We start from the raw sequence: 22,975 nt of genomic DNA on the forward strand, positions 1-22,975 counted from the left end.
TCAATTTAGTACCAAGTTGTGTCTTAATAAAAAATGGAGATGAAATTTGAAAACATAGTTCCTGTCTTTCATGCAAAATTTATTTTTACCAGGTCAAAGATTTTACACTGTACTTCAATATTCTGCCCATGAAATATACATTAAGATACTCACTAAATAATTTTTGATGATTGTATTTAAAATCAGGCTCAAGTGTTTTTCATAGTATTTAATTTTTACGTCTTGTTTTTCACCCTCATATTTAAGGTTTATTGGCAGTTTCCTAATTAATTCCTTCAGTCTGAGACATTTGGCCCATGGCGGAGGTTATCTGAATGTTTCAAATCTTTTTAGCAAAGAAGATAGTAACTAAATGAAATACCTGTTTACACGTTAATTCCAGGAAACTCACTGCCTTCAGCCGAAATTGGAGCCCTGTGTTACACATCCAAGGGTCCCTCTTCTGAGAGGCAGGCACTTGTGTCCTGGCTCTGTCACAGTCCAGATGTGTGGCCTTGAGAAGTCACTTTCCTTCCTGGAGCCTCACTCACTTACCCATCAAGCAGAAGGCAATGGACTTACATGACCCTGACATTCTTTTCTCTTCACAACACAGCCTTTGAGTTGGATTTGCTATGGCAGGCCCTACACCAAGTCTGCACAGAGATAGAGAGAGGATTTAAGGAGCTCTTATTACAGAACATTATCTTCTAGGGTATATTAATTTTTACCTTCCTGCTCAAAAGTTTAAAATATCTTGCCTTTTAGCTGCTGATCACTCTGTACTTGGCATGTGTTAGGTACTCAATGAATGTTTCAATTTAAGATCCATATACTGAGAGGATATGTGCACAGTGCCAAGGGCTTCTACAAAACCCCATAATTGAAGAAATGGGAAGGACACATTTCCTATTTCAGAGCTTAAATGAGCAGAGATTTATTTTAGATTTCGTGGTAATGGATATAGATGTGAATTAATACTTTATCAATAACCTGTGTGTGTATATCTATAGAATATTTTCTCCTGGGAGTTAGCTATACCAGGAATTTCATTGGAACCATCTGCAGCTTGAAAACATCCCTGTAAACTGCTGATGCCACTTTGTGACAAAATGCTTTTTCCAGTGGCCATAATGTACTGCTAATACAAAACTGGAAATCTACTAATTTCTATTTTACATGAAGCAGAAGTACAAGGACACCAAATGTCCACTCTGGAAAAACCTATTAATGGCAAAAATGTCCAGACAGTTCTTAACCAGTCACATCCTGATTACTATTTCTGGTTATCAGTTGCTCCTTGATTCTGTAGGCTGAATTTAATTGCACAAAAATTTAACCACATGCTTTGTTTTGACTCTATTGTAGGATGCAGAGCACATGAGTTTTGGTGATGCATTTCCTAAACCTCTTATGATACCTCCTTTTCTTTTTGCAGGGTGAATTTTAAAGAGGAAATTTCTATAAAGATTTTATTTATTCTTTTTTAATCTGCTATTGTTTTAAGTTTTCCTTCAAATCTAGGAAACCATTTATGGTAGAGTTTGAACTCTGTTTTTTTTTTTTTAACATTATTATTTTGGGTTATAAGATGATTGCATTCAAGTCCCCAAAGCTAGGAGCAGAGAATTAACTGATCTCAAAGAAAGGAAGCATGTAAGAATTTCACATGCTCACACGATAGCTTATTTATCATGGATTGCTTAGACTCTCATTGCTCAGGATATTTTGCATGAAATAAATCCAAATGTTCACTTTAAGACAGTGGTATTCCACCAAGGGACAAGGAGTTTGTACAGAATGTAAATCAGTGCATTGTTTCTTTCATTGAGAAAGACTTGCTCCCAAAAGTCAGCTGAATTAAAAAGTTAGAGGCATAGCCAAGTTACATCCCGACACAAGTTACTTAACCCATCAACTGGCATCACACGGTTTATATACCAGCGTCACGCTTTGAGTTGTGGGTCATAAGAACTCAGCAAATAATCCATCCTTCCATCTATCCATCCGCTTTAGAATCTTACAGAACTTTATATACAGGACTAAACTTGCAGACTTAAAAAAAAAATTAGCTAAGCACATAGAATTATGACAAAACTGTTTGTAATAATGAAAGTACAGCAAAAAGTTCTCCCTCCCTCCTTACCCTCCCCATAACTGAAGGCTTTAAATTTTAGGGACCAGTTATCCAGCTGTTTGTTGCTTGGCCCACATCTCACTTATGCTGAGAGAAAAGCTGTCTTACGTAGGTCAGTCTTCTGCCACGCCTGGCTGTGCATTCCTGCGTGGCTGGAACATGAGTTAGGCGGACCTCCCAGAGAAACCTAAGGCTCACCACCAGGAGCTAAGACTGTTTCCTTGCCATGACATCCTGATCTTGGGGTAGGCCTTTGCTAGCATTCAGGAACCACTGACAGTGCATTTAAATTCATTGTCTTTCTGGGGACAGAATAGAAACTCAGGAACTCCAGCCCAACTAAAACAACTAATTCCTTTTGGGAAAGGAAGTCAATGTGTTCTCAATGGAGAGAAAACTCTGAGGCTCTGTACTCATGACTCCATACTAAACTGACCGTGGAATTATAAAAAGGGAGGATACCTATGAACTTAATGATGTGCAAACCACCAAACCAAACCTTCTGGTGCTTCGCCTCTTTGCCGTGCCGTGTACAAATGCAGGGGTGAATAGGCAGCCCAGTGTGTTTCTGCATTCTACAGCTTAGATGAGTTCCTGGGCTTCTCTGTACCTGGGACCCTGAGAATGATGGCACCAGCAGGTGGAGAGGGGATGTGAGTCGGGAGCTCAGTGAGTGAGGGGGAGCAACCAAGAGTCCACCACGAGGGAGGCAGAGGTGGTAGAGTTTGAAGGCTACACCTTAAGGTAGCTGGGCTCCAGCAGGAGGGAGAGTGAGTAAGAGTCAGAAGTCAAGTGGGCAGACCCTGATGTACCTGGGGAGTAAGAGATGGGGGCGACTTGCACTGAGAGGTTTTCAGGGGGAAAAAGGTATGTATATCCTTGGATCACAGCTAGGTTTCATTTAAGATAAGGAAGTAAAGGGAAGTTCAATGAGAGGTTGGTGGCATCGTGGAAGGGTTTGCAAGGGAAGGGAAGGACTGAGCATTGACTCAGGCTGGGGGATGTATATGCAATGTTGGGGTGCGAGGCCAGATAATGAGGGTGCCTCATGAGGGTACCAATACCTTCCTGTGTTGATTGAGGGAAACAGGATGCAAGGCAGGTTGGGATAAGCCCTGATGCTTTCTTGGAGGAGAATGTGAACGAATTCTTAGCTTATTGAAGCATCAGGTTGGATGTTCTCTCCACTCTTGACACCGAGAATTGAGGTGCTTTATTGCCTACATACTCAATAGGGTTGTTGTGCTAATATGATTATTTCTGTAATTAAGCAGTATCTATTTGTGGTCATTATTGTTTTTCAATCCGTTTTTTAACAAATATTTATATGACACCAACATATATAAAACACTGTGAGACCCTGTCAGAAATACAAAGATGTGTAAGTTGTTACCCAGGTCCCTAAGTACCTTGCAATCTAATAAAAGAGAATTTCATTCTGTTTAGAGGGAATTTATTGGCAAAAGCCTCCACCCATATAATCTATTATGCCCCAAACCACAAAGCAAATAAATTCAAAATAATTCACTTTCTAAAGAAAAGATGCATTTAATGCTTTCAAGGTCAACATGGGAAACTGGTCTAATCATTTTTAATTTTTAAGATGATGAAATTGCAGCTTTATCCATAGTTTTAAAAATTTATTTCCTACCAAATTTTCCTCCTGCTTGGAATAAGAAAAAAGAATGTAAATCAAATGCAAAAAAAAAAAAAAAAAAAAAAAAGTTTGAGTACTTGTCTTGATCTGGTTAGAATGTGAAGTAAATCAAGTGACAGTTTCATTCCCAATGAACATATGACAACCAGGGAGTTAAATATTAGATTTAAGTAGGGCTGCTAATTCTCTGCAAGAATTGTGCTTGCATCTTCGTATGGGCACTCTACCTAATGAACACATTTCTCTTCTCTGGAATTCAGGCATTGCTACTGCAGCATGAGAAATTATATCTGTTCTTATGTTCATTAATATTGTCTCCCATAAAAAAGGACTTTTGATTTTTATGACTCTGAGTTCCCAGAGGCTCAAAGAGGCATTTGCGTCTCCAAACCACATGAATTTTCAGAAGAAGGAAAAAATCCCATTAAAGGAAGACCTTAATTACCCCTTGCATTTTATATAAAGTTGCATCTAAAAAGAAACTTATAGGATATCCATCAACATAAAATGGACAGATAAATGGTGGTATAGCCCGTCCACAGAACATTATAAAGTAGTAATAGTGAAAAAATTATTACTATGCACACACAATGTGACTCAATCCCAAGGATATTGTTGAGTGAAAGAAGCAAGATATGAAATACGTAGAGGAGGATTCCATTTGCATGGTTCAAAAACAGGCAGACCCAAACAATCTCTTATTTAGGGATAAAGCATTGGTAGCAAACCTATAAAGGAAATGATTAACACAAAACTCAGAACAGTGGTTAACCTTGGAAGGTGAGTAGGGAATCAGAGAAAGAGCGTGGGAAGAGATGTGGCTTCTAACGACCTGGTGAGTCTGTTTCTTAAATGGGATGTTGGATTCATGAGAATTAATTTTATCATTATTATTTGAACTGCATATATGTTTTGTATTTTCTTTTGTTTTTATAATGCGGTTCACAATCAAGCAAAAAACTTTTAAAGAGAGGTAATCAAATTAAACCTTTACAAAGGGTTTAAACCAGAGTGCTAAATCCCTGCTATGTGCTTAACACCTAAGGAGGGCAGCACGGGATATAGGGCTTGCTCTTCTTAGCTCAGGGAGCACACAGACAAGAATTGACTGGAGAATAAGTCAGAATCCAACTAAGCACAAGCCATGATATGAATTCAGACAAGGAGGTCATCAAAGTGGTCAGAAAGTCCGCTGAGGGAGTGAGAATTTGAACTGGGCTTTGAAAGATGAACCAAGCAGAGAAAAATCTGGGAAACCGATTTTACTTTTTACTCTGTTTCTTTTATACCTCATGTCTCTTGTCGTATTTAACACAGTTTGTGATTGAGAAAGTCTTTGTTATGTAGAAGCGGAAACAGGGACTCTAGATGCAGACAGCATCATTTAAACATCTGCAGACTCAGTTTCCCCATTTGTAAAATGCAGAGAGGAAGGCTCCACAGAATTGTGAAAATGAAATGAGAAAATGTTGTTGGCTACATGTCCCAGTGCTAGAGAGCATCAGAATCTCTTTCCAGTACTACTGTTCAGGGGTGAGGAGTTCAGAAAGGGAAGGTAGCTAAGACCTGGTAGAATCTCTGTGCAAAGGGATTCAATGTGTGATGGGCTGGGTAAAGAGGTACCACGTGCACCGCAGTTTTGTGCTCTCCAACATCTCCTTTTGGGCTTTTCTTCCACTGACTCTGCTCTTATATGTATTGCTTCTCTCTATTTGCCATCTGCAACTGATGGGCTTCACCTTTGTCTACCTTTGCCTTCTGTCCCCAGGAAGGCATATAGATAGGTAACTTGGGCCAGCTCAAACCTAGGGAAAAATGCTTTGTCTTCCCCAGATTCAAATATATATTCTTGTATCCTCTTGGCTTTGGGGAGTCAAGACTAGGACATGATCTTAGAAAGGAGCTAACAAAACCAGCCTTTAGCACAGGCAGTCTAGACTTTCTGATCACAATAAAAGAAGTCATTAGGGCATAAGCATGGTCTAACCCAGCTCACCAGGTAGCTACAACTGGGGTGAGGCCAAAGCCTTAATCATCAATGAACAGATCTTGCATTTCCACTTTGCATCTTCTGAGCTCATCTCCCTCAGGAGTATAAGGTGGCTTAACAAAGAATTAGAGATTCCTGGCTATTCTCTCTGACTCTCTCCATCAGATTCCCTCATGACTAACAGTTCCCATCATGACTAACAAATGCAAAGCATCCAGCCTGCAAGAGAACTGCCATTAATATTAATTCCCTTTTCATTTCTCCCCTTTACTAGTCTGTAAAATTCATTAATGACATTTTTCAGCCAACTGTTGGGTGGGTCTCTGCTTTAGCTCTAGCAAAAGCAATAACTGTGCTCTGTAGGATAAGTTACAGCAACCCCTTTCCAGCCATTTGGGGCGGACTGTGAGGATGGACATCGGGTGCCTCTTTTTTGGTTGCAGAGAATCTTGGGCCTGAGAACCCACTGACTCCCATCCTTTGCCTTCACCTCCACGTGCTTCAATTCCAATTCTATTCTGTCTTTGTTTTACAGTTGTTCAGCACATCAAGCGACATAACATTGTTCTGAAAAGGGAGCTAGGTGAAGGAGCCTTTGGAAAAGTTTTCCTAGCTGAATGCTATAACCTCTGTCCTGAGCAGGATAAGATCTTGGTGGCAGTGAAGGTAAGAGAACACTCCAGAATGTCTCATTATCCGTGGACACACTAATGTGTGGATGATTTATTTATTTATTTTTTTAGTGGCCAGTTCAGGAGTGAATGATGTCTGCTATGGTGGCTGCATTCAGATTCCTTTAACTAAATGGACAGTCAAAAGGATATTTGGGGCGAGTTACCAGTCAGTCTTCAGGCTGTAAATGGCTCTGACTTACTCTTCCACATCAGTGCTGACTAAATTCTGGATGGAAGTCAGAGGTGTCAAAGAGAATTCAGCCAGCTAAATCTTGGAGACTCAGCCTTGTCTCCTCAGATGGCTCAGTGCTTGAGCCAAGCTCAGTCGGAGTTTGTCTCATGTTCCATGTTCTGGACGAGAGGCCTGTCATACTTCACTTCCCCTCTAAGCCTCTGCTCTACCGAGATCTTCAATCATACCTTACCTTATCCCTCTCACATGTCTCCAAGGCCCCAGGATTTTATACAGCACAGGCACAACTTCAAAGCGAAAGCTGTGGCAGACGCGAGCTAGATGACTTCTGTGTGTTGCACCATCCCCAGGAGCCACAGTGCTCATATTGAAATAAAGAAGTCTGAAAGTCCTTTATCATAGTCATTTTCCTATGAACTCAAAAAAGAGACCTGGTCTTCATTAACATAAACACTTCTGAAAGGGACAAAAATTTCCACTGTGCTCTCTTTTAAAACACAAGAATTAACAACAACAACAAAAAAAACCACAAACGGTTTCAATAGTTCTTTTACAAATGCATTGACAAAATTAAAAAAAAAACTTAACAAAGCAGTGGATAATATACCTAAAATGCTTCAAAGAGGCATACACGTTTAAAATGAACTGAGTGCACAATGAATATGGACACGGAGATCCTGAAATTGTAATAAAATATAATTTTTTGGCCTACTATACAATGATTATGGACTTGAGTTTTGTTTTGTTTTTGCAAATTGCAGAGCATTTATATAAATGGCATTTGTTGTAGTTATCACCAGGATAGCTTTTCTTTCTTTTTTAAAAATCAGGTCTATATTGTATTACCGTTGTATGTAGCACTAAAATGCTTCAGTTTGTACATGATGGATAACTGAGGAGGGAAATAAAATTATTCTTGAGTTTACCCATTCAGCAGTCAAACTATAGTTTCTGTTAAAGCTCATCCAAAGTAGAAAAACTGCCCATTTGCCTTCCTTGTCATTAAAAGTAACTAACCTGGGTGGCGTGGGTACTCCAAGATTCTCAGTGAGCTGCACGTTAGAGCGAATAAAGGACAGACTCTCTGGGGATGATAAATGCAATATCTACTCAATGAACATAATCTCACCAAGCTAGGCAAATGGAAGGGAGAGAGGGAGACAGAGGATAGAAGAAAGGAGAGGAGGTCCTATAGAGATGTAAAGCTTAGAGGACAAGTGGGTAGAAGATGTCAGAGGAGGACACCTGCAGAAACTCTGGGAATGTTTAATCCCTGCTGTTGCGATTGCTTCCTCTTTTCTTTCATTTACTCAAAAGATTTTTTCTTTTTAGCACAAAATGTTCAGAACATTTGGCAGTTATATCTGCAGTCTTTACTTTCTTCATCATCTTTTTTTTTTTCCTTTTGGATAAATGGGACCAAAAGGTGCCTCTATTTTTGTAGCTTCATAGACTGATAAAGTGTTAGGGCTGGAAGAATCTTAGGGGACATTAGTCCTAGCCTAGCCATGTGTTATAGACAAGGAGTCTAAAGACCAGGGATGCCTAGTCCGAGCCCACACTTCTCATTGCTACTTGGAAGCTACCTGGGAAGCTAAGTCGGGCATTCAGATCTGAATTCACTTCATAGTGTTCCAAGTCGGTTAGCCTTGCATGCGAGAAAATCCTGGGAGGTTAGGGAACCCAAGAAGACAGTGGAGTAGTAGCTGAGAGACCTCAGCCAGTTGTAGAGATGGATCCACAAAATTTCTCAGTGGGTATAGCCTTTCATCTTAACCCCATTCCTGATTCTGTGCCTGCTTTTCCGTACTTCTTGCAGTGTTCTTAAGGAAAGAATATCACATAGCTAAATCTAGGATGCCCGCAACCCATATTTTACATTTCCTTCCATGCATATGCTAAAGCAGGACTTTGGGGTTTGTACTAGTAACTCTGAAGGGTTAGCCTACTGATGGCAATGTTTAGCCACTGGTAACTGGGCTGGCCTTAAAAGAGAACATGCAGTTCCAGTTGTCCTGTCCATGGTATGCTTCTGTTTGGACATAAACCATTGTCAGCGAGTCTCCTCTCTGGTTTAAATCCCAATCATACCCCTAATCCCACCTCTGAAGCAGACCCAGGACCTAGCCCACATACACCTCCTGGCAATTCTAAATAAATGCTTGTCAATTAATGACCTATGATGAGTGTTTGCCCTTTAATCAACACTGCTAAAAAAATAAACAAATAAAAGAGTTGACCCTTTGTCAAATCCTAACTCTGGTCTATTGTCGAAACTCAATAGAAAATGTTATCTCAGAAAGGGAGGATAAAGTGCCTGCAGCTTAAAAGTTCATGCTAACTTTGTGGTCGTAATCCCACGAAGCCTCATCTCGATGACCTTGAATGTGAATTGTCAAAATCAGAGGTTTTGCTTATTGCTGGAATAACTGCAAGCTCAGAGAGGATACTGATTTGAACTCCTGGGGACAAGAGATGGCAGCCACATGAGATCTACGGCCTCTGGGTTGTACTGGATCAGAATAACACACAGCCCTTTTTACTCTGCTGCCTCTTGCCAGTCGGGCGTGCTCATTTACAGGGCTGTCCGCCAATTGGAAGTGTATTTGGAGGCTATCTAAATCAGCCTGTGGGGAAAATGTCTGAGGTGCAGCCCTGACCAAAATAAAAGGATCCTTTAGGAATGCAACTAACTGAGTGTGGCTTCCTGGACTGCACAGCCTCTCACCTCTGGAGTAGTTGCCGGAGGTTGCTCCCCTTCCATTGGAGGCACCCAGGGATGTTTGACAGCCCTTCTGCCCGTTGCCTAGCAACCCCTGCAGCATCGATTATGCATGCTAAGGAATAGCAGCTATTGTCCTTTTCCCTTTGCTAGAAAGAGCTGACTCTGGTTTGAAACTCAAGGCTCTAAGTTCAGACTGACAATTGTCAGATTGCTGTAAATTCCGATGTCGTTTCCCCCATGTGATTTATGAGCTTAAGGGATTTGCAGGAACCCGGTTAAGGCTGAAAAGATCTTCAGGCATGTGTGGTGGGTTCAGACACATGCGGGCTGAGCTCGTCTCTCCGGTTAGAGTATCTGTTTGTTTTGATCCAACTGGACTGTCCTTTTCTGGATAATTTTGGATGACCTTTGTTTTATAGTGAAATGGATTTGTCGACCATTTTCCCCATTTACAGAGAAATACAACTGAAGAACCCAGAGAGAGTAAGAGACTCAGAGCAACCAGTCTTTGATCAAACTGAGTTACTTCACCTTTAAGTGTCTCAATTGCCAAGGAAACGCTTCATGGTAGCTTCCCTGCATTAGCCACGGAGTGGATGCATTAGCTATTTTTGGTTCCATCCAAGCTGCATTTCAATAGTGACAATTCCTACTACATTTTCTTGTACTATGAACGCAGGCTGATTTTGGTTGTTTTTAAATATAGCCACAAGTGTGCTTTGTAGGATCCGTGGCCTCTCTTCCCCCTCCCACTAAGCCAAGTGTATTTCTAGAAATGTAAAATGTGGAATATGAGGGAGACTTTAGAAATACTCTATATAGCCCAAGGCTCATGTTTTATAGATGAGAAAACCGAAACTCAGTGAGGTTGAGTGAATTCCTCAAGGTCTGAGTTAAAGCGAGTCAGGGGTGCTGCCCAGCAAGGTCTGGGGAAATAAACTGTGAGATTTGAGTTCTGCCAGGCACCTTCCTCTGGATCCAGCTTAGGATTTTTGCTTTTTGTGTTTCTGAATGCTTTCTTGTCCACAGAGGAGATAATGAGATTTTCCTTACCCAGGGTTTTGAAAAAGTTAACCGAGTAGCGCACTGGCCTGTTACCGTGAGGCATGCCAGAGTAGATTCCGACCCACCATCACTTGTACTGAATCTGCACTGGTCCCAGTCCAGCCCCTTTTTCCAGAAATCCCACCCATCCTTCAGCTCTCAGTTCCAGTTGCCCTCTTCAGGGACACCTTCCCCACCACCCTCCCCCAAATAGGTCAGATCTCCCTGTTATATGCTACTAAGGCATCTGTACTTTTCCTTTATAGCACGTCATGGTTTTTAATGTTATATTTATTTGTGTGGTATTTAATGAATGATACTAATGTCTGTATCCTTTGTTAGGGCAGCATATTCTCAGAGGTGGAACTATGACTTTTAGCATCATGCCTAATGTCGTAGCATGCAGTAAATGCTTGTTGAACGAATGAAGGGGTGTATGTATGTATGTATGTACTTATGTATGTATGGATAGATAGCTAGATGGACAGGCCATAGGAATAATAGTCTTTTGATAAAGCATAGGGTTGGCAATTGGCATTCCTAAATAAGGAAATGATCTGATGAGCTATTGATAATCATGGAATTTTATAGCTGAAAAGAGCTATAAAGATGATATGTAATCTAATGAGAAATTATTTTAGAAATACTAAATCACTACACAGATACATAGACTATTACTCATACTCTCTATTTCAACCCCCACATTTTGCCAATGAGAAAACAGGAACCTGGAGAAGATAAATGACCCATCCAAGGTCATTTAGTTTGAATGAGGTCATTTAATGTCAGGCCTAGGACTAAAACTCAGGTCTCTTCAATCACAGTCCAAGGCTCAATCTGCACCACATCTTCATTTATTGAATTTTACGTATGCCTAAGTAAACCAAAATGAGGAAATTCAACACGATGTCACTTATCAGGTAATACAGAGGAGCTTGTTAATTATGCTTGTTTGTGTGCAAAGATGAGAAATACTTTCATGTTCTCCCAAGTAGAAATTTAATGCAAGGGAATAGGTAGAAATAAGGAAAAGTGGGCTCTTGAATGACTGTATAGGCCTCAGTGGAATATAAACAAAACATCATAATCAACTTTCACAAGAAGAATATTACAATGTTCATGGGAATCCCAACTCAAGCTGCTTTAAAGGGAATTCATTGATTCACAGTACTGGAAAACAAGGGAGAGTATTAGCTTCAAGTACAACTGGACCCAGGGAAATCAATGATTCTCTGCTCTTTCTCTTTTTCTCCGTCTCTTGGCTCTGCTTTCCTCTATAATGGCTCTATTCTTAGACAAGTTCTCCCCACACTGTGGTAAAGAGTTGGCAGCAATAGCTGTGGGCTTAGCTCCTGCCATCCTAGCAACCCAAAGAAAGAGAGCTCCTTTTCCCCAATCATTATGCAGAAGTCTAGGGCTGACTTCTGCTGGCTTGTCTTGGATTGTGTCACCAGACCCTTGGCCCAGAGGAATGAGATATTCTGACTCTCTAGGCCTGGGTCATATACCCAACTTTGGAAGTGGAAGTTGGGGCCGTCTCTACCCAGAACACATGGTTTGATGGTGAGGAAGCATTGGTTCCCCAAAAGAATATTAGAAATACTATCACCCAAAGAAGTGGGAAAGAGATCTGGCAAGCAAAAAGAAAAATAACCAACTCAAACAATAACCATGATAGAGCTGGGTCCTACTGACGCTTGGAACAGTTGGGATCTGAAGGCTCATTCAGGATCTGACGTAGCCCTTAAGCCTGTCCCTTCTTTGTCCTCTCAGCAGGAGACTTCAGGGATTCTCTCCTAGGCTTCCCAGCTAATGTAAGATTTCTGCTGTTCCCTAATACTTGACATCTGATTCCACATGAACTGCTGCCCACACTGTCTCTATTACTGGCAATCAGACTCCTCGAGAAGGAAAATATGAGGGGTCCAACTATTCCAATAAGACAAGCACAATGCTGTGTAATCTTCAGGCCAGCCCACGTACAGCTGCTGGCCAGTGCATCAGTGGGTACCTATATGGGGTCCAGTCATCCCGGGGTGTCACGTGGTACAGATGCAGGCACCCATGGGAAAGGAACCAGCAAGGGCCACTTCTCTCAGAATGCGTACAAGGGCTCAAAAAGGGCAGCTCATCCTCTCCAATTCTTGAACAGTGAGAAATATCATAGATGGGAAAGAGCATCAAGAGTTCATCAAGTCAAGAGCTCTACCCAGGCACACTTACTTCTAAGACAGATGGCTATTTTCTTTTTTTCAGTTTTTTATGACAGTCATCATCTCAGTCCTCACGTCTTGATTCATCGTAAAGTCCCCCTCCCACTCCTCCCTCTTCCTCTCCTTCCTCCCCACATCTGCATTTACACGGCCATGTGAAATCCTTGTTCCTCCCAGATGGAAATTGATGATGACAAGGTTAGTGCAGGGACACAGGGATGAGGACATTTGTTAGCATTGCCCCCTAAAAAATGTTTTTATACCTTAACAGAACATAATGTTACAGAAAACACTGATTATCAATTCTATCTTTACAAGGCTCTAGGAACAGAAATTGCATAATGTTTAATAGTGGCTTGTTAAAAGGCTTAATCTTCTTTATTGCCCAGATGTTGCTCCTTATATGTAATAGATGTCTGTTTTGTTGTGTTTTTCTGTCTGTTGTTCTTAAGGGTAAGCGCATTCTTTCCTGCTCTGTGTGTGTGTGTATATGAGTATATGTGAGCATATGAGAATGTGTGTGAGTGGGAATAGATGTGTGTGTGAGTGTGCATGAGAGTGTTTGTGTGTGTGTGTGTGTGTGTGTGTATGTGTGCATGTGAACCCTAGAGGATGGGGAGCAGCATCTTTGTTGTAATAATTCCTCATGAACTTGAGTTAGGTAGACCCTGATGATTAAGTCACTCCATCAATGTCCTTTTCCTAGTAACTTTCAACTTTGAACCTTTGATCAGGGATCTGTTTTTCGTCTTGTTAATTACATTGGGGACCCCTTTCCTGGCTTATCTCCAGTTTATCCACATATTTTCAGAAAAGTTGAAACCAAAACAGTACATTTCCCTCTAATGAGGGCTTATCTGATCTCAAACCCAGTTGAGAGGATTTATTTCCCACCTTTGCCTCTCTGGAACATAACAGATTGCAGTAGTTGTGCTGCTTTTTTACTTATTTAGCATGATAGCCCATTCACAATCAAGCCATGGTCCACTGGGATCCTACCAGCAATTTTATGTCTAGTGAAACTGGCTTCAGATAATTATATGCCTGTTTATTTAGAGTCTTTAAATATATTGTAATTGTCCATATCAGGTATCAACTTCTGATTCACCCTTTTGATTCAACATTTCTCTAATATGTCATTCACTGGGCATATTTTTTTTCCTGTCTTCCCCAAAGTATTAGCAGCTGTACCCAACTTGATATAACATGCAAGTGTAAATCATCAATTTATACTAAAATCATTGCAAGTATGTTATAGTATGGGAATTGGAGCTTAATCTCATGGTTTCCTTTGGATGGTCAACTCGTTAGATTCGGAGCCATAAGAGTCATCTCACCTGTGAAAGTAAGGGTAGCAGCAATCAACCCTCTGGCTATGAATCTTGTATTTGAAGCTGTCGCTTGGTACATAATTAAAGTCCTTTCACAGACTAAGTGCATTGATGTACACAGAACATTGCTTTCTGCCATGTGGTGAACACTATCAGAATGTTGGTAATCATTAACATCATACAATCATTTAATTATTTTTTACATTTGGGAAGACCCCTTTTGCACATTCCTTGGTTTCTGAGATTTTATTTCCACTAAGCTCTTCCTTTCTCTGAATTTATTGAGATACACTCCTCCAAAATTCAATTTTGTAAGAATTTGACAGAAGCTTCCACTATCTTCCTCCAGGAAAGACACTGTGATTGAGTAGAATCACGTAGCTTTGTGACTGAGTCTTTCTCTAAATACTTGGCTAATTATTGCCCATAGGAACCTTCAAAGAAGAGTGTCTGCCTTCATTCTATTTCAATTTTGTATTTGAGAAATGTTTTCCAAAATTCCTAAGAGGCAGGTTGACCCCTTAATAGCTTACTGAGTTGGCTTTTTTTTTTTTTTTATTAAATTCAGTTTTATTGAAATACATTCACACCATACAATCATCCATGATATACAATCCACTGTCCACAGTATCTGAGTTGGCTTTTTATAGAATAATGTTGTCAATAGAAGTATTATGTGAGCCACAAATGCAAGCCCCATATATAATTTAAAACTTTCTAAAAGAGGGGAAAAACCAGGTGAAAATAATATTATTAATATATGTCATTAACTCAACCTATCTAAAATATCATTTCAGCATATTATCAATATAAAAATATTAAAGGGATACTTTGCATTACTTTATTCATATCAAGTCTTTGAAATCTGGTGTGGATATTACACTCAGAGCACCCCTCAGTTTGGTCGAGCCTCCCTCCAAATGATCAATAGCCACAAAGGGCTTGTGGCTTCCCCATGGGATAGTGCAGGTCTAGACGACATCAGGAAGGTAATGTTTCTCCTTTAACAACAGACCTTGACCCAATGATCCTGATCCAGAGGAACTCAGGCATATTAACCAAACATCCCCATGCCCTTGGACCTCTGGCATGGGAGTTTATTCATTGCTCTCTCTGTTTTAAATGCTCTGGTGGGCACTGGACCTGGTGAGGTCTTATAATAATCTCTTCTATATTTTGTCTTTCACTTTCACAAAGACACTATTTCTATGAGCCCTAAAAATGTGTGAGATCAGTATTCAAAAGAACACAATCTCCCTTTTGCCTTGTCTCTCCCCAAACACCCATACTTTGAAATGCATGATCATTTGTCATGTTCTACAACATCCAATCCTACCAATGATTTCAGATAAGCCCTCTGGCCTCTCCTTCTAGCTTCCACTAGCCTTAACATTTTGCCAAAATATTTCAGATGAACACTGGTTTGCCTTTTTTTCATACTTCTATTTCACCTTCACCAGTTTATCAGCTCTGTACTGAGGTGTTTTCCATGCTCCTCCATTCTTCCAACTCTGAATCAAGGTTTACTCCAGGCTAGAGTTCTGGGTGAGACCTTTCCCTTGAGGATGACTTCAGAAAGATGGCAGCTTCGGAGTGTAAGACAACTCATGAAGAATAAGAAGTGAAGCTACAAAGCAGAGCTAGAAAATAGCAGTGCTCAGTGATGGGGCAAATATATCTGTCAAAATGAAACATAAGTGGAGGGGTCTCCAAGTGAGGGAAGTTGCCACCTCGTGTCCACAATCATAGTGAATTGCCAATGGACTCAGGGACCAGTCAAGCCTCGCTTAATTGAAGGAAAATGACCTTCAGCCGTGGTACTTGGACAGAGATGATTTTTAAACATGGGATGGAAAGCAGGATTTTCGAGCTTCTGATGACTGTCTGGCTATGGTTCTACCCTTAGAAATTCTGTCCTGAGAGTGCCAAATTCAGAAGATTATTTTGCCCAATTCATTACTACCATATTTTCTCTCTTTAAATAGAACTGAATCATAATTTAGGAAAGAAAAAAAAAAAAAAAAAAAAAGAGGTCCAACTGGCAAAAATGGATGGGTACCTAGGAGAAAGCCAGGTTTGTGAGATGCATTTGCCCCATGGAGAGTAAAATCTGCACTCTTAAATTATAAAAAATGTTCTGAAGCACAGCTTTTGACACTATATTGAGTGGGCTCTCTCTTGCCATAATATTTTGCTTTGGGGAAATGGAAATACTGGATGCTTATTAACTCTTATAGGTTGGTGACCCTCCCTCACATTCCTGTCATCTCTCCCACTTTCCCCCTTCCCCCATTGCCTGCCATTCTTTCTCTCTTACACACACACACACACACACACACACACACACAGTGCAGCATTCTTAAATCAGTATTACACAGCTAAACTTGAAAAGAAAGGTTATATGCAGAATTTACTCATGGCTTTGTGAAACTGACCAAAAAGGACCAGTGGCCTTTTCCAAGAGACTGTTAAAGACAAGCTGAGACCCTAGAAATAAGCTCCCATGACTGAGAGCAGCCTGAGTAGATAGGGACTGGATATCTGAGAATATATTGCCAGCTGGAACTCCAGGAGCTTTTTATGCTTCCAGGAGCTTAAACTGCCATCCAGGAAGAAGGGGCAGCTCCAGAGGCTCTGCCATTCTCATGCCTTGGGTGGGGCTCTGTGCCTTGTCCATGCATCTATTGATCTTCTTGGATCCTTTGTGTGAGCAAATTGCATGCAGGCCTGTTTGCAGGTTTGAATTCAAATCGCTCTCAAACAGGGCATCCCAACTCACAAAATCACATGCAGTCCTCCCAGTGACCTTGTGAAGTACATGATGTTGTGGCCCTCACTTTACGGAAGAGAAAACCGGAGTTCAGAGAGGACCACAGCAAAACCAGGTTTGGAGCCGATCTTTTGATTCTGAGCTACAACTCCTTGCATTTGACCACCACCATTGTGAGAATTTGTTGTTTGATTGGAAGGAGAACACAAAAGCTTGGGGCCTGCTCTCCAGAGAGAGTCCATTGGGCATCCCCCCTCTAAACCTTATGTCCCTCAACCTGTTTTGTTTTCCTAATCTTCATTCATTCCATCCCTTACCTGGGCCCATGTTCCACCTCTCCAGATGAACATTTACTTTTCATTCCTTTTGCAATGTCTTTTTTCCCTACTTTGCACAAACTTCATGCATTAGGGGTTCTGCCTGACACTGGGTTAGGTGACCAGTGATAAAAAGGTGAACGTGACACACTTCATGCTTTCCAGAGCAATACCCGAGACAGATACATGCCCAAAACCACAGTGGACATGTGAGAGTGAGATTTGCTCTGCTGTGTGTACATTGCTCCTTGAGCCCAGGGCAAGAACCGATTGATCTGAAAGGGGATGACAACTTCCACCTCCTCCATGCATACCTTCTTGCCTCATCTGGCATCTTTCTACCTAGAAGTTCAGGAAAACAAAAGAGTGGGTGGATAAGACACAGTGAAAAACATATCCATGGATAAAACCAACCTAAATGCATTGACACCATAAGCACATCACCTTCTGCATGAGCCACGGGGACACAGAGGGCTTCAATTCAGATGGGTGCCAGCCAGAGGTATCAGAGAGCAGAGACCCACACCCCAAGTCCTCAGCCACTGTTCACTTTGTTGTTAAATGAAGAAGTGTACGGTTTCTAAGACAAGGGCCCTACTGAAGTTTTGCAGTCTCCCTGAGCATTTGGTGACCCCAGTCTGTTCACTTTCCAAGCAAACCTGGTGGTGCTTTTAGGAACACTCCTCAGAAAACTGTGTACTAAAATGAGAATAGTGAATCTCATCCCCAGACTCTTCCTTTGAATGGTGTCTCCAGAATTTGACAAAAGAAGCAATTGCCTCTTACCTAAGGAAAATGGCACCCATAATTTCTGTCTCTTTGGGTCAGGTCACAAATATGGAGAGAACTTTAAATCCTGCTCGGTGGTTAGTAAAAATGCTAGATTCTTTAGAGATTGTAGCAGACAATACTTTGTGATCTTGCTCCTGCCCCCACCAACTTCCTGTTTTCTTGTTACTAACCTGGGATAGGCACTGCAGATTCATTGGTGCCACCTGTATGGAGGGCAGCCCCAGGCATAGCAACTTGCATACTGAAAACTCATTGCTTGGTGGACTCAGTGATGACTGTCCAGCTACCCTTCAGGAATGAGGAACTGACACCCCACTGGCTGGGAATGCTGCCAGAAGGAAGGCAGTTCTCAGCTGCCAGCCCCTTAAGGGGTCCAGCGATACCACTCCAGTCCACACCCCTTTCTTGGGGTGATCAGCAACCAATGATTGGCTCAATTCAGGACAGTTCTGAAGGGTCATCCTATGGGACCAGAGGAGGCTTCTGTGATGACTGTGTCACAGCCCCACTTTCCCTCTGCCCACTCCCTTCCATGGATTTTGATCCCTAGAGCAGGCCCTAATTACACCTTGTCCGTTACTCTCCGTCTCAGAGTCTGCTCTGCAGAGACCTCAACCTGTGACACATCCCTAGGTCCATATGTGGTGCAGGTCACAAGTGTCCTATTGGGGAGAACAGAGTCCAAGCAAAGACCTACAAAATGACCCTTTAGGGATGTGGCAGTGCTCTTTGACACTGGACCTAGTGTTTAGTTGTGCACTCCATATGTGTTTGTGGATGACAAAGCTTTCATTCCATTCCAATTTAAGGGAAAAGTGATATGGATGGACATGTTTGCTGTCTAGCTTTAATAATGGCTGATTATAGTCTCCCTGGTGAAGTGAGTCACCTACCAGGAGGTGTCCTCTGGGCTTCCTTCCTCCTCTCTGAGTTCTCTTTCACTCTCAGCATTTGATTCTCGTGACCCTTATCATTTATTGCTCAGGCATCTATTGCCTATTTGCTATTGGCCAGGTGCCATGCTCAATGTTGGGAAGGCAGAGATGGAAGGTACAGCCCCTGATTCCAGCAGTTCACAGTCTGTACCAGAGACAAGCAGGTAAACATGCAGTTAGGATGTATTGTATTCAGCGAGGTGATAGAGATAAGAATGGTGTACACAAAGGAAGGCCATCCAACACAACCTGGGGGACAGTGGGGATGTAAGGGCAAAGAACTGGAGGTCAGGGGACACATCCCAGAGAGGTGATGTGTGGTCAAGTTTGTAGAAGACTGTTAGGTATCAGCCAGGTGTATTAGCTTCTTATTGCTGCTATAACAAATTACCACAAACTTGGTGGCTTGAAACAACCCAAATCATTTCTTTTGCTATTCTGGAGGTCAAAAGCCTGAAATCTGTTTTACTGAGCAAAGTTAAGATACCAGCAAGTTTCTTTTGGAGGCTCTAGCGAAGAGTCTGTTTCCTGGTCTTTTTCAACTTTTAGAGACCCCCGAATTCCTTGACTCATGCCCCCCATTTCAATCTCCAAAGCTAGAATTGTAGCATCTTCTCTCCTTTCTGACCTCTGCTCCTGTCCTTACATCTACTTTTCCTAACTCTGATACTCCTGCCTCTTTCTTATAAGGATCCTTGGGATTATAACGAGCCCACCTGGAGAATCCAGGATCATCTCCCCATCCCAAGAACCTTAATGTAATTACATCTGCAAAGTGCCTTTTGCCATAGAAGTGAACACATTCACAGGCTCTGGGGATTAGGGGACTGGACATTTTTAGGGGTCATTATTCAGCCTACCCCACCAGGTGGCCATGCCCAAGAGAGCCTTCCCAACAGAGGGATGTGGATGTGCAAAGGCAGGGACCATGACCGCATTGCAGATATTTTGCAAGGCAGAAGCATAGGTGTACTCTTGAGAGAAGAGTAGAAAGAGATCCTGCTGGAAAGAGGTATAGGGAAGTTAGAGCATTCAGAGTATGATGTTTTGAAATTGATTCGATGTCTCTCCCTATTTTCGATAAGCATCTGAGGGCAGGAACTGGGTTGGTTTCTTCTTTGATGCCACCACAGCCCTGGCACAATGCAAGCACTATGGACATGCATGTGATATCAGCAAATGCCAGCTTCTCTGTGCCTAGGACACTGTGGTGGCAGAAAGATCTTAGCAGAGAACTATGAGGGCTTCAGAGACTGACTGGCCTGATCCTGGGGGACTTCCTCTGGGCAGTGTGACTTGTCTTTTGCAGCTCCCCAGGCAGGGATGCTTCATGAGCCATAGTGTATATGGGGACACATTAGAGGAGGCATTAAAAGTGTTAAGTAAAGATGGACAAAATGATTATTGTTGAAATTGGAAGATGTGTACATGACAGTTCAGTATACTCTTCTTTCTACAGAATAGTTCCATCATATAACATTTTATAAAGGTTATATGAGTAGAGCTGAGCTGCTCATAGCACCATAGAAAGTAGAATGGGCACCAAAAGGAGAGAGAAGTTTGTGGCGATAATTGGATGCAAGCAAGTTTAAAAAGATAAAGACTATAAAAAGGGTTCACGTCTGTGACTCAATGAGAAAAAAATCCATGAAAGTGCTTCATAAACTATAAAGCTCTGTCTACCCATAAGAGAGTATTCCTCTATTATTAATACAAATATGATTTCCTCAGGAATCAGGCCATTTGCCAATTTTTGTGTTAAAAAAAAATGAGATAAATTTCCTTCCCTTCTAGGAATCCTGTGGCCAGTGAGGTGAGTCCTTGATGCAGCTTTCTCTTTGACGTACTTGGTTTAAGACATGTTGATTTTCCTCCTCTCCTCCCATCCTCCCAGACGCTGAAGGACGCCAGCGACAATGCCCGCAAGGACTTCCACCGCGAGGCCGAGCTGCTGACCAACCTCCAGCACGAGCACATCGTCAAGTTCTACGGTGTCTGTGTGGAGGGAGACCCACTCATCATGGTCTTCGAGTACATGAAACATGGGGACCTCAACAAGTTCCTCAGGTAGCGTGGGGGGCTGGTGGAGGTGGGCCTAGGAGGGAGCAGGTGATCGCAGCTCAGACAGCCCGAGACAGGGACAGGGAATTCTGGGAAAGGGCGAAGGGACCCGTGGACCCTTCTCGGGGGCAGCCTTTCCTGATAGGTACACCGTCATGTGCCACAGAGAAAGGAACAGAGACACACAGCAATGCTCTTTCTCCTTAATTGGCCAAATCTGCAAAATGTGATACTAGTGAGTCAACTCGGTTCAACCTGCCTTTGTGGAGCATTTGTTATTGGTGACAGTTGGATGATACACAGGGCTCCCTTGAGGCTATTATAGTCTTGGAAGGGCTGGAGTTGGGGTGGACAGTGAGTCTTAGGGGTAGATTTTTGCCCCCACCCCTCCCCAGAATATATGTTCAAGTCCTGACCTATCATCCTATAGACATGAGTCTACTTGAAATAGGATCTTCAAAGATGTAATTGGTTAAGATGAAGCCAAACTGAATTAGGATGAGCCCTAATCCAACATGACCAGTGTCCTTGTAAGAAGGGGAGAATTGGACACAGATAGACAGACACAGGGACAAGATCATGCCTTGACTGAGGCAGAGATTGAGTTATTTTGCCAAGGAATACTGACTGCCAGAACCACCAGAAGCTAGAAAGGGGCAAGGGAGGGTTCTCCTCTACAGACTCCAGAGGAGAAGCAGCCCTGCCGATACCTTGATTTCAGACTTCTAGCCTCCAGAACTCTTAGACAATAAATATCTGTTGCAAGCCACCCAGTTTGTGATAACTTGCTACAGCAGCCCTAGGAAACTAATACTGTGATTAATAAATAATCATAATAAGGACACAAAGTGGTAATGTGAAAAGGCCTGTGTATTAAGTAGTATGTGCCATGCACATTTTAGATGGGCCATTGAGGATCTATAGGAGTTTGTCAGATGAATAAGACAAGGATGTTATTCAAGGCAAAGGAAAGAAGGCAAGAAGGCAAGGCAAGAAGAGCTAAGATACCAAGGTGTTATGGTGAAAGGTGTGGTAAAGTGAAAGTGAAGAGTCTTCTGGAGTCGTCAGACTACGGACTAAACCAAGAGAGGGGAAATGTAAAAGCAGCTGGGGTGGAAGCAAGGCTGGAAGGTGAGTCACGGTTATTAAAGGGTGCTCTATGTTTATATTTCATTCTGTGGGCAAAGGAGATTCCATGGAGCCTTTCATGCAGGGAAGTGACCTGTCAGACATAAGTTATGAAATGGTAGCTCCTGCGGAAGTGTAGAGTGTAGAGAAGGGGTCACAGGAAGGACAGGGTGAAGAAAGAGGACCACCTGGGAGGAATATATCAGCCCAGAAGAGGGTCTAGAGCAGATAGATGAGTGTGTGAGCAAGGTAAGTGGAGGCTGAGTGAATCAGACTCTGGGGCCAATGGAATTGAGTGTGATGGTGAGAGGGGCAGTTAATGACTTACAGTCTTTGACATGGATATTTTTGTGGATGGTGATATTATTGATCAAATAGGGAATCCAAGAGGAGCAACATATTTGGGAGAGGAAAACCATGAGTTCTGATTTGAGCAGGTAGTTCCCTTTGGGAAGCTCTGATGGAAATTTTCAGTAGAGAAGCAAAATTCTGAGCCTGGAGCTCAGAAGCAGTTGGCACTGGAGCCATAAGTTTGGGAGGAGTAGTAAATTATATATTGGAGTTTTGGTGATTGATGGAGGAAAGGATGAGGCTGCTTAGGAAGAACAGAATGGGAAGAAAAGAGGATGAAAGAGAGAACTCCAAGGAACCCCAGCATCTAAGGGGTGAGAAGAGTGTGAGAAGCCAGGAGAGGGAAAGAGTAGCCCCAGAAACAGAGGAATTCAAACAGGACAGTGTCATGGTAACCAAGGGCATGAGCTTCAAGAAAGGGTGGTTAAGATTTTTGTACAGTACTGATAGTCTCCTGGAGAAAGAAAAAGGGCTGTGATTAACTTTGCCAGAGTAGTTTCAGCCAAGAGAAGAGGAAAAGATGCAGTTGGGACTGGCTAAGCAGTGAGTGGGAGGTGAGGAAGTGAAGACAAGAGACATAAACTTCTCTTTCAAGAAAGTTGGCACAAAAAGGAGAGAATGAGTGGTACTGTAATGGATTCAGGGTCAAGAGAAGGTTCTCTTCTTAGGATGGTGAAT

General features: G+C 42.1%; 1 protein-coding gene across 1 annotated transcript in view; it reads left to right on the forward strand.

The window, feature by feature from the left end:
- Positions 1-22,975, forward strand: part of NTRK2 (neurotrophic receptor tyrosine kinase 2) — a 365,369-nt gene that overhangs the window by 263,557 nt on the left and 78,837 nt on the right. Inside the window, exons 13-14 of the mRNA XM_037797551.1 lie at positions 6,299-6,429; positions 20,652-20,824. Coding sequence (XP_037653479.1) covers positions 6,299-6,429; positions 20,652-20,824 — 304 coding nt within the window. The remainder of the gene's footprint in view (positions 1-6,298; positions 6,430-20,651; positions 20,825-22,975) is intronic.

This window comes from Choloepus didactylus, chromosome 10 (assembly GCF_015220235.1).
Source record: "Choloepus didactylus isolate mChoDid1 chromosome 10, mChoDid1.pri, whole genome shotgun sequence".
NCBI classification, from domain to species: domain Eukaryota; kingdom Metazoa; phylum Chordata; class Mammalia; order Pilosa; family Megalonychidae; genus Choloepus; species Choloepus didactylus.